The 12,417-nt window shown below is 45.2% G+C and overlaps 1 protein-coding gene across 1 annotated transcript in view; it reads left to right on the plus strand.

Annotated features, from left to right (window-relative positions):
• The window catches only part of AMPH (amphiphysin), a 137,159-nt gene extending 128,652 nt beyond the window's left edge, over window positions 1–8,507 (plus strand). Inside the window, exons 20-22 of the mRNA XM_077781160.1 lie at window positions 7–46; window positions 1,413–1,514; window positions 7,235–8,507. Coding sequence (XP_077637286.1) covers window positions 7–46; window positions 1,413–1,514; window positions 7,235–7,342 — 250 coding nt within the window. The 3' untranslated portion in view covers window positions 7,343–8,507. The remainder of the gene's footprint in view (window positions 1–6; window positions 47–1,412; window positions 1,515–7,234) is intronic.
• The last annotated feature ends 3,910 nt before the right edge of the window (window positions 8,508–12,417 follow it).

Here is a 12,417-nt window from a genome sequence, read left to right on the forward strand (position 1 = left end):
ACCGAGCCCGGCGCCTCGGGAAGCGCCCCCCGGCTTCCTCTACAAGGTCTGCTGGCCGCTGGGCCTTCCTCTGCTTTGAGGCCCTTTTGCTGGAAAGCTCGATTTCCAGATGTTGCCTTTTGCCTTTGGCAAGATGTATTCTTTGCCTGTACTGGAGGGAAGAAAGGCCCAAATTAACGAGAGAAGGGTTTTCAGTGACACCATCCGATGGCTGCTGAGAGCCTTCGTGAAGGGAAGGCCTTACCCCAAACCTGTCTGCGGTAAACACCGGGAAACGCTGGCTTAAGCCGACGGCTAAAGGCACTTACCCTTAATAGGATATAGGTGGGAATTTTCAGTTCCCTAATACGATTTACGTTTCAAAATGCAGCTCTTTTTCTTTCACAAATGGTAAATTTCATTTATTTTTATTATTTTTTTTAATGTTTTATTTATTTCTGAGACAGAGAGAGACAGCGTGAGCAGGGGAGGGTCAGAGAGAGAGGGAGACACAGAATCCGAAGCAGCTCCAGGCTCTGAGCTGTCAGCACAGGGCCCAACGCGGGGCATGAACTCACGAACTGTGAGATCATCATCTTAGCTGAAGCCACTTAACCGACTGAGCCACCCAGATGCCCCTATATTTCAGTTTAAAAAAAAAAAGAAAGAAAAGAAATTGGTTGGCATGGTTTAAAAGGTAAGATAGGGAAGGAAGTTTATACAGGAATTGATCACTGGGTTTAGTTACATAGTAATTCCCATATAACATGGGAAGTGATCTTTCCAATTCCTAATTACATGACAGAAGTGGGGTTAGAGTCACTTCCCACCAGGCATTTTTAGTTCAAGTTTAAAAACAAACCATAATAAACATTAGTGATAGTAAAATGTAAATCTCTAACAAAAAATGACGAATTGAAATTTAACAAAAGCACTACATTTCAATTCTTGAAGAAGGTATTGTGTTATTAAATGTACATCCAAATTGCTTCAATATCTGTCTTCAAGAATTGGTTGTTTTAAGTAAACAGGACTCCTTTCTCTGTTTAGAGGTCTTCTTCCTTGAAGTATTTTAGGATCATTGTCTTTGTTATCCAGCTTGGAGAGGCTTCTACAAGTACGCTGGTAATCTGGCCAGGAGACTTCAATGTTACACTCCCTTTCTTTTTAAAATTAGTGAATTCGGGGCACCTGGGTGGCTAAGTCAGTTAAGCATCTGACTTCGGCTCAGGTTATGATCTAATGGTTTGTGGGTTCGAGCCCCACTTCGGGCTCTGTGCTGACAGCTCAGAGCCTGGAGCTGCTTCAGATTCTGGGTCTCCCTCTCTCTCTGCCCCTGTCCCGCTCGTGCTCTGTCTGTCTCTTAAAAATAAATAAACATTTAAAAAAATTAATAAAATAAAATTAGTAAATTCTTTTAAAATCTTTTGCAGGTGGAAACACTGCACGATTTTGAGGCAGCAAATTCTGACGAACTTACCTTACAAAGAGGTGACGTTGTTTTGGTGGTGCCCTCAGATTCAGAAGCTGACCAGGTAAAGAGTGAAATTGAAAGGTCCTACAGGCTATGTTGGGTTTTTTTTCTGAGGGTCTGATGGACACAGTGACTTCCTGAAGACATTTCTATTTTCTGAGGTGCTGCAGGGCAGCTTAGGAAAGAGCCTAGGGCTTATCAGTGCAGGACATGGCTAATGGAAGCTTTTTAGGACACCTCTTTGGGAGGCTGCCATATTGTTTCCTTTTGATACAAATAGATGACCATTTCTTATTTTGCATCCACTGTGTAGGGATGTTGTCTCTGAAAAACCAGTCTTGAGGAAATATGGCCCCTGTCCACATGCACTAAAAATCTTCAATGTCCACACCCTTGGGGGGTGTGGAGATTGGCCAGGAGAGAACATGGGGAAATTTCTGGGGATGGAAATGTTTTCTATCTGAATAGGGGTGTGGATTACATGTGTATATGCATTTGTCAAAATTACACTGTACGTTTAAGTGATGTTTGCGTTACCTAGTATTTAAATTATACCTCAATTTAAAAGGCTCTTTAAAAAAGTCGCCCTTGAGCATAGTGGTCTGATGTGAAGGTGCCAAGAATTCCATTTTGTTCTTAATCATGGGATTTGTGAACCCCTAAATAGTATGCAAAATGTATAAATGTGCCTATTGACATGTTCTTCTGGAGAGAAGAGCTTTAATTTCCATAATCTTCTCAAGGAGGTTTCCAAACCTTTTCCCCCCAAAATAAAGTTACTACCTTAGAGGTTAAGACTTCCCAAGCCCCACATTTTGTTCTTTCTCTTGATAATACACTTACCAAGGTAGAGCAGGTGGTGGGTCAAAGTCTCAACCACAGTAAAATTGAATTAGATATGAATAATAACAATACAGCTTTAAAAGCTCTAAATACTAAAAATATACTTCTGAATAATCCATGGACCACCTAAATCATAGTGTAAATTAGAAAAATATTTCCTAGTTGACCATCAGTTTCTAAGTTTTTAGCCCAAGAAGATAAAAAAGATCAAATTAAGTACATAGCACACAGAAGGACAGAAATCATAAAAATAAGTTCATAGTTGAATGCAATAAAAAGACACACAATGGAGAAAACTAATAAATCCAAAAGTTAGTTCTTTGAAAGGATCCACAAAATGGTTAAAAGCTCAGAAACACTCTTCAAGGCAAAATGTTGCAAAGCATTAATTGCTATCAGGCAAAAGTGTCTACGTGTCTCAAAATTGTTAAAAACCCTATTATGTAAGCGAATTTTTTTTTTTGCATTAACCATAAGTTGTCTTTTAAAGAGATTAAGAGGAAAAAGCTAATCTTACGTCTACCAACATGTTCACCATTTTCTCTGCTCTTTCTGGTTCTTCTAATAGATCTGAGTTTCCATCTGGTCTCACTTTTCTGCCTGAAAAGTTTTCTTTTCTTTTTCTCTTCTTTCTTTTCTTTTCTTTTCTTTTCTTTTCTTTTTTTTTTTTTTACTATTCTTTCTCAGAGCACTCTTTCTTTTCCTTTCTTCTTTTAAAAAGAGATTCAATGTTTAAGTAATCTCTACATCCGACCGGGGGTTCAAACTCACAACCCGAGGTTCCAGAGTCACATGCTCCACTGACTGAGCCAGCCAGGTGCCCTTGCCTGAAAAGTTTCCTTAACCAATTCCTACGACGCTAATCTGCTTGTCTGAAATACTCTCAGCTTCTGCTTATCTGAAAATGTCTTTCTTCATCTTCATTTTTAAAGATATTTTCCCAAGAGAAAGAATTCCCAGTTGACTTTTTTCTTTCAACTCTTTAAAGATCCTGCTCTGTTGTTTCCTGTTTTCTGCTGTTTATGGCTAGAAATCAGCTACCATTTCTTTTACCTTGTTTCTGGGTATACACTGCGGCTTTTTCCGTGACTGCTTTTAAGAATTTCTCTGTATCTTTGGTTTTCATCAGTTCAATATAATGTGCTTAGGTCTTGTGTGTTTTGTTTGTTTTTGTTTGTTTTGTAGTTTTCATGCTTGGGATTCACTGAGCTGCTTAGATATGTAACCTGATGTTTTCCATTACATTCGGAAGACTTACAGCTACTATTTCTTAAATTCTTCTCTTGCCTCATTCTCTTTCTCCTCTTTTTCGGAGTCCCTAATTATACATCTGTTGGACTTCTTGATGTCTAAGACTGTTGTCTTTTGTTCTGTGTGTAATTCTCTCTGGTGCTCAGGTTGGATAATTTCTATTGATTTGTCTTCAAGTACAATGACCCTTTCTTCTGCTACTTTGAATTTGTTGTTAAGCTTATCCAGTGACTTTTTCATTTCGGATGCTGTACTTGACACAGTTCTGAAATGTTCGTGTTGGTTTTGTATTTAGTTGCCATTGCTTTCCTGAGATTTCTCCTCTATTCTTTCATTATTGCTATCTTTCAATGTAAGCATATGCATGTATTTATAATAGCCCTGTTAATTTCTTACTGCTAATTCCAAAAGCTAGGCCATCCCAGGACACACTTACATTGATTACCTTTTATCTTCAGAGGATATCTTCCTCTTTTTTCTCATATCTAGTAATGTTTTAAAATTTCTTTTTAACATTTAGTTTTGAGAGAGAGAGTCAAAGAGAGAGCACGAACAGAGGAGGGGCAGAGAGAGAGAGAGGGAGACACAGAATCTGAAGCAGGCTCCAGGCTCTGAGCTGCCAGCACAGAGTTTAATGCGGGGTTCGATCTCAAGAACCATGAGATCATGATGTGAGCCGAAGTCGGATGCTTAATCAACTGAGCCACCCAGGTGCCCTCCAGTAACTTTTTTTTTGTTTCTTGACACTGGACACATTGTAGAGCCGGGATTCTGTTTTCTGTCTCTGAAGCTTGTTTCTTTTGCCTCTAGCAGACGTGGAGGTAACTGGATAATTCGCTTGAATTCGTGGAAGTTTGTCTTATAACTTTGTGAGGGTGGGTCCATTTCAATTTTGCCTTTACTTTGAGGATGAACTCTTAGTCCTGAAACATCATTTACTTGCGAGAATGGCCCTTCTGAAATTTCAGTAGAAAGCCTCAAGGACGGCCCAAGCCTCCAAACTCTAAACTCTGTCTCCCCATGAACAGCGCTGAAACTTTGCTTCAGCTTTTTTGCCTCCCTGTGTTGCTTTCTCCTTGGGGGGACCCCTTGTATATTCACAGCTTGTGGGGCAGCTCAGGATTTCAGGGAAGTTTCTCTGCATGCTTGAGAGCCCGCCTCTGTTGATCTGTTCTTTTCAAGATACTCCCCATAATAATGCACCTGATCCATTCCCGTGGGGGCGGGAATGGAATGCTGTATCTGTACAAATCGCACCCAGTGCAATTAACTTCTTTCAAGGGTTAAATAGTCTCCGATTTTTGCCTGCTTTTGGTCACTGTCAGTGCCTTCACCCCCGTTATTTGTAACAATCCCATTATGTAAACTTTTCTGTTACATATTTTCTAAGGTATTTCTATATGCAAATAGTTGCATATGTGTATACATATGTATAAGTAGATATGTATAAATACATAGTTATTCTAGTGGCTATAATTGTTCTGTGTAGAAGCACCTCTCTGAAGCAAGCTATTTGGCCATTACCAAAACTGTATGTCTTATCTGCCACATATTTTAAGCATTTAAGATTTAATTTTCCCGATTTGCCTCAGCTCAAGATTGATCTTGGCTAATATTTTCCACTTTACTATATAAATCGTGTTTCAGAATATACATGTGGGAATATATCTTGATGATGAGTTTGTACTAGTCCTGAACTTGAACTTTTTTTCTTTATTGAAACCATTTTAAAATGCATGACTCTACTTGGCTCCATTAGGTTTTTTCACTCATTGTAAATAAAGTCAAATATAGACACTCGTGGGGGAAATATGGCCCTTTAGATGCTTCTCAGAGGTTTAGAAAAAAATTAGTTACCATCTTTTACTTTAAGTATAACTTTGCCCTTCACATACATAACATCATAATTTTCAAGAGGACACTTCTCTTCCGAGCCAGGATATTATCAGGTATTTTATTGAGTCCTCTTTTCCTTGTTGTTTTTTTTTTCCGCCTTCAAAAATTGGCCTGTCTAAATGCTTATATTGCATGTCTGTATAACAGCATCAATTTATAGCTTCAGATTACATCAAGAGGGAATGTATTCAGCCTCTTTATTTAATTTTTGAAGCCTCATTTTATCTGATGTACTTGAACTATATTGGGAATTGCTTCAGATTAAATCTGCCCATCTTTCATCCTAACTGGGATCTCTTTCGCGTATGTGTTAACATAATCAAGACAAGTCATTTCCCGCTAGTTTTGCATTATACGGTCTGTAGGTTTCACGCCGTTCCTTCCACTCAGCCTTTTCCAACCAGGCTCTGCTTATCTGCCATAGGCCAAGGGCACATAGCAGCCTTCGTTCTCAGTCCCACCTGTGATCTCCCGAGCTGAACAGCCACACGCAGGGGCTCCCTCCACCTTCCTGTGGCTAACAGTCTTCATGTATATGATGGTATAACTATATGCTCATATGGTATAACTATATGCTTATAACGATATGCTTATATGGTATAACTATATGCTTATATGCTGTAAGAGAGACAAATGTTTATAAGGAATGCTTTACAAAGAACATGGGAATGTTCCCAACAAGAATGTCGTGACAATGACCTGCTTTGTAGTTCATATAAACTTGAAAAATGAGATACTGTCACAGCAACAACAAACACAACGGCAGTATCAGGTAACACCTGTCGGGCAGTTATTTGAGAAACCTTGTATGTGGTGGTTTATTTGGGTCACATGATGTGAACTGGAGCACAGAGTTCTTCCTCGAGGCACGCGATTCAGGATGAAATACTAGACCTTCCATGGCCTCACCAGCACGATATCCTGACCTGGGTCCTTAAGTCATCTCTTCCCTGTGACCCACAGGGTAATGTTCTGTGCACGACACGTCTGTACACGGTGTTTTCCTTTTGACACTGGCTATTGTTCTAATCCTTTTCTCTTCCTTAAGAACTCCTGTCCTAATCCAGTTAACATCGATGAACTACATACAAAATTGTTCTATTTGTATTACTTCACAGTTAGCTCTACTAGATCCAGAAAGTAAATAATTTTAAACGTTTACTGTTACTATTTTTTCTTAGTTTCTTTATTTTGAGAGAGAGTGAGAGTGAGTGGGAGGTGGTCAGAGAGAGGGGGAGAGAGACAGAATCGGGTGCAGTCTCGGAGCACTGTCAGTGTGGACCCTGAGGTGGGGCTTGATCTCATGAACCGCGAGATCATGACCTGAGCCAAAATCAAGAGTCCACCGCCCAACCGACTGAGGCACTCTAGCATAGTAACTTATTGTTATTTGTTTCCCTGACAACTTATTTCAGACGAGCCTTCCCACTGCTCACAGACACCGGGTTATGTATAATGTAACATCCTGGTGCAGTATCACAACACTAAATTATTTTGGGGGCACCTGGGTGGCTCAGTCTGTTAAAGCATCCGACTCTTGATCGCAGCTCAAGTCATGATCTCTTGGTTTGTGAGTTCAGGTCCCACATCAGGCTCTGCACTGACAGCCCGTAGCCTGCTTAGATTTCTTTCTCTCTCTCTCTCTCTGTCTCTCAGCCCTTCCTCACTTGTGCTCCCTCTCTCTCCGAATAAATAAATAAGATAGACATGTAAATGATTTTGTTAATTCTTGGCAGTACAGATTTTTCCAGTGGTGTGTTGGACCTTGAAAGCCCTGTCTTTGTCTTGCAGGATGCAGGCTGGCTGGTAGGAGTGAAGGAATCAGACTGGCTTCAGTATAGAGACCTTGCCACTTACAAAGGCCTCTTTCCAGAGAACTTCACCCGGCGCCTGGATTAGAGCCAAACATATGGTAGAAAGAGCCTGATTATCGGGTTTTTAAACCCCCAGGAAAACCCGAAGAGTTCACTTTTGCTATTACACTCTTAATGATTTACAGGCGGGGTGTCAGACAAGGCTTGGAAAGTTGTATCAATGGAGCATGTGTGCAAAAAAAAAAAAAAAGTAAGAGAGACAAAAGGAAATTACAGATAAAGTCCTCACTGGTTCCCACGTTCTCGATGAACGGGTTTATGTGTGCTTTGTCCAAGCTGTGGAGACTTGTACTTGATCCCTCCCACCAGTGCTGAAGTAGCTTTCTCCAGACCAGAACCTTAATTTCTCTGCGCCAAGTGTCTGGTATTGAGCGGCTGTCCCGCAGAAGACGTGATGAGTTAACCCTGTAGTACGAGATTATCTCACTCCCTCACGCAGGTGTGAGCACGTGCTCGCTCCCTCCCCCTTCCAAGTTTACCGTGTTTCAAAGGAAACTGTTGCACACGTTTTCAGTGTTCTCTTCCACCGCCTCCCTCTATGTATGTGTGAGGACATGCAGGTACACGCAGGTACACACGCTCCTTCCCATCTCTTTCCCGATCTATGTGTATGCACAGCCAAGGCTACATACACATAGTTGCTTTTTGCTTTCTTTCGTTCCATCCGGAGCTCTTTGCCTCTCAAGTGTCGCTGATACACGCGTTGCCCTGGCTCTGTCTGGCATTCACAGGTGCAGTTTTGCCTCGGGGCAAAACCAGCCACCCCATTGCCCAAGCAGTCGACAGTATCTGTGTTTTCTGATGTGCATTTTTTCAGGGGGCCATGACAAATAGCATGGCAGAGCTGCTGTCCCTTTGGAGAAAGCCACGCCCCGTTACCCAGCTGTCCAGCTGCCGGGGCTGGACGTGAGCTGGCGGGGATGAGCAGCTATGGAGCGTTAACTTCGGCCTTTCTAAGATTGGCTGCCTGATGGGGCATAAAAATTCACCCCCAAAGAACACTATATATGTTAAAAAAAAAAAAAAACTCCTCTATATTTCCAACTCTATATTTATGCAACTCGTCTTCCCAGATTGTCCTGAAATAAGATAGGTGATGTACGCTGTATCCACAAATCATCTGTAACGATTATGTTTTCAGTGCTGTGTCATTGCAAATAAACCATTGCTAACCGCCAGCAATTACCCTACTTCCTTCTGCAGAGTCCTTTCTTTGGGGAAGTCTGTTTCAGTCGGACGCACTGCTTGAAATGCATATGGTTGGAGTTGTTATTTGTGCAGAAACATGCTTGTTCCTCCGGGTCATGCTCTACAGCCCGCCTCCCTTCCCCAGAGCCCTCCCTCTCAGTTGTTGCTGGTCACTCGTGTCCCTGCTGCCCAGCAATCACTACAGCACAAATAACAGCTCTGTGGACAGAGGCCCCTCAGAGGTGCCAGCCGTGACCGTCTGTGTGTCACCGAAAATCTGACGACCTTCATCATCAGCAATTTTCCTTTCACACCAGCCTCATCTTTTGGTCACCTTTCTTTCTGACATGTTCATGTTCATAGGGACGTACAAACCAATCACATGCAATAGAAAAGTCGTTTCACTGGGCCATTGTTTATGGAAGGGAGTTCTTAAACAAAAAAAAAAAATCCTTCAGCTGATTTACTCTTTTCTGCCGGCATGATCCTGTACGCACCATCCGCTGGTCCTGAATCGGCATCATCAGACTTCGGAATCTGGTACATGTTTCCGATCTGTGGTTTCAGATCTCCTAGCCCATTCCTTTCACATTTCTTAATAGGGAAATAGCGGTTATTGAGGCAGGGTTTTCCCAGGGGCTGATTTGCAGGGAAGTTGGTTCATCATGACTGCTATATTCATGCCAGAAAATAACAGGCAGTGCCCGGTGGCATAGCTGATAACCCCACACTTAAATGGCAGCCATGTAAGATGAGTCATAGAAAGCCACTCCTGACGTTGGAATTTGCAGGACAGGGCAAAGCGGAGACTAAAACTTTAATAGCTTTTATTTTGTTTTGTTTTGTTTTGTTTTGAGCGACAGAGTGTGAGCAGGGGAGGGGCAGAGAGAGAGAGGGAGACAGAATCTGAAGCAGGCCCCAGGCTCTGAGCTGTCAGCACAGAGCCTGATGTGGGGCTCGAACTCACACACTGTGAGATCATGACCTGAGCCGAAGTCAGATGCTTAACTGACTTAGCCCCCCAGGTGACCCTAAAACTTTAGTTCCTATGATGAAATACACCTAATGGTCTTGAAAGGTAATTGCTGCCTCTTCTGGAGCAGAGCTCCTCTGAGATGCCTCTCCTGCTCCCCACCCCCCCCCTTCATGGCTCCGCAGGTGCACAGCTTGGCGGGACACACAGCTCCTCGGACACACACCTGTGTTTCCACCCACACCTGTAACATTCCTAGATGCGTGTGACAAGTCCTTCCCGAAGGACCGGTGCTGAATTAGTCCTTTCACCCTGGTTTAGAGCCTTTAAAAAACAAATACCAAGACCAAATAAAAGTAATTGGATTGTTTCAGAACTTTTCAAGGTCCTCCATTTTCCAAAGCACTGAAAAATGAAGAGGAGGGGGGAGGGGGGAGGTGAAAGACGGGAAAGTGGTCTCCTCCAGAAAGGTCCAGAGACAAGGAGTGAGTTTTCCGTTCCACTCTGGATTTTCGGCAGACTTGTGGTTACTAGCATGGAGGCTCTCCCCACCTCTCTTCCGCAGCGTGACAACCCTCGTCGTGGGTCGGCCAGTTTGCAGGACAGTGTTTTATTCCAAACGGCCGTGACCCAGCAAGCCCTACCCATGCCCACCACTCTTGTGCTTTCGCATTTCTCTCTCAAACTCCGTGGCACCTGGGCCTCTGAATAGTTCCAAGGCCCTTCAAAGAATCGCATAAAGCGAGCCTGTGGTCTTTATTAAACAGACACCGAAGTGGCGTTCCCACCAATACCTCAAACAGACGCTCATTTAAACCTGGGTGGTGTTTATAATCACCAAGGGAGCCCTGTCCCGATTTGAATGTTTAATGGTACATCAGCCCAGCGGGGCCCTGGGACAGAGCAGCCCCGTGCACCGTGCCGTCACGTTGCTTCCTCCGTGGCTGGAAGTTGGAAAACTCCAGGCAAGACCCCACAGCCCGTGGCAATGGCCCAGCCGAGAGTCTCTGGGAGACGGCAAAGGCTGTGGGAGGTGAGTGAATGTAGAGAGGGCTGAGATGTGCTCGATGCCACACGAGTCACGCGGCTGAACCCCTCGAAGCCTTAGCCACAGCCTGCTCCGCCTTGCTGGGACCTCACCGCCCCTTCCAGAGGAGCCCACACCGCCTTCCCGGGTTTACCTGGAACCCAGCTGACCGTCTTAACCAGCACTGGGTGCCAGGCCTTGGAGATGAGCGTCATGCGTTCCTTCCCGTGCACGGGGCACAGCCACGGTCCTCCTAGGACTCGGATACGTGGAGCTGGACATTGGGTGGCTGCGTAGAGAAGGCGGTGATCGGCCCTCTCAGCAAACCTAGAGAATCAACAGCCCTGGGCTTCTACTCATCCTTGACCCTGGCCTGAGTCAGACCTGCTTTCTCAGTAGCCTGCACGTGGGGCCACCTGGGAGGAACCGTTGGCGCACAGCTCAGGGCACACAGCAAGCGTTGCTACATTGTTCATAGAAGCCGAACAAAGGGTCGCAGGCTTAATAGTCTGGCCAAAAAGTTGGTGATTCCCTGGTTACCGTTTTTAAAGAGTGCTTAATGGAGCACGGGCTGACTTCTTCAGCCTGGATGCTAACTGATACACAACCCTTAAATCTACGTGAATGGAGAGGAAGGCCAGGTACCCTGACGCTCTTTCAAAGGATGGTTTCTCTCTTTCTCTTGGTTTCCTAGAATCCAGCAAACTCCCTGTCCCCTGGGAGCTCAGGTCCAACACTCAGGGCCTCTACAGCTTGTAGGTCAGGTCAGAGTTGTGTGTTTACCCCTCCGGACACCCACCAGGTGGGGCTGCTCTGAGCTCTGGGGAGCACGTGTTAGTGCACCGGAAAGCCACGGAAAGCCACAGAAAGCCGGCGCAGGGCCCGAGCTCCTTGTCCTTGGGACACGGCCACCTTGCGGATGCCCCTCGACCCTCCCCGCCCCCGGATAAATGCCATTAAACTGTGCCCTGCGCTCTGCTCTGCTGAAATCCCCCAGTGACCCCCCAGCGATTTCTGCGGCTTTGGGCGATGCCACCACACTTCTGTAACTCTAAGCCCAAGAAAGGAGTTTTCTTGCCCGATTGTTCCTTCTCTGTTCACCTTTACTAATTTTTCTTTCTTCTGAGTGGGTGCTGGAGAGGGGGGCCAGGTGGGGTGTGGGGTGGGGTGCATTTTTCTCCATGGGTGGGCGAGTGTCCCCATTGTCCAGAGAGTGTTTGTTTTGGAGCCTGGGATTATTGCTCCGAAGCCCACGGGTGCGTTCATTCAGTAAACGTGTCAGGCGCTGGCCGGGTGTCGGTCACTGCACGCGAGAGCCGCCCTTACTGAGACTGGGCATCAATGAACTGCTTTCAACACGCACCCCCATCGCAGCCCTGAGGGGTCCCCCTTTCTTCGGAACCCCCAGCCTGAGAACATGGGCGCCCCTCCTGGGCTTCATTTTCCAGATGACGGACCCCTGAGTCCTGAGCTTGCACCGTGATCCCTGCTACCGGATCTAGGAGTGTCCCCTCCCTGCCAAGGAAGGCCTGATCCCTGCCGTCCCCCTCGCCTCCCTGCTTCCCCTTGTCGCAGGCCGCCCACAGCCCCGGACTAGCTCCCCCCTCCCGATGTCAGATGTACCGCTTGCTCTCCCCTCTCACGGGCGCGTGCACGCACACACACGTTAATGATGAATATCTGTGTTTCACATCTAATCCCCAGGCCTCTGCTTGGCTTTCAGCGCTCTCCACGTCTTCACCGATTTGTCTTCTGCGACCCTCGTGGGGAGGCGCAGTACTGAACTGTGTTGCCCTCCCACCACACCTCTGCAGGCCACTCGCCCTGGGCACCCCCCTTCCCTCCTCCCCGACTGGTTCCTCCTCTGCCCCAGTCCCTGGGCTCTCTGACTGCGTTCAGTGTAAAGTGATGG

The sequence above is a fragment of the Crocuta crocuta genome, unplaced genomic scaffold, assembly GCF_008692635.1.
Source record: "Crocuta crocuta isolate KB4526 unplaced genomic scaffold, BGI_CrCroc_1.0 scaffold108, whole genome shotgun sequence".
NCBI classification, from domain to species: Eukaryota; Metazoa; Chordata; class Mammalia; order Carnivora; family Hyaenidae; genus Crocuta; species Crocuta crocuta.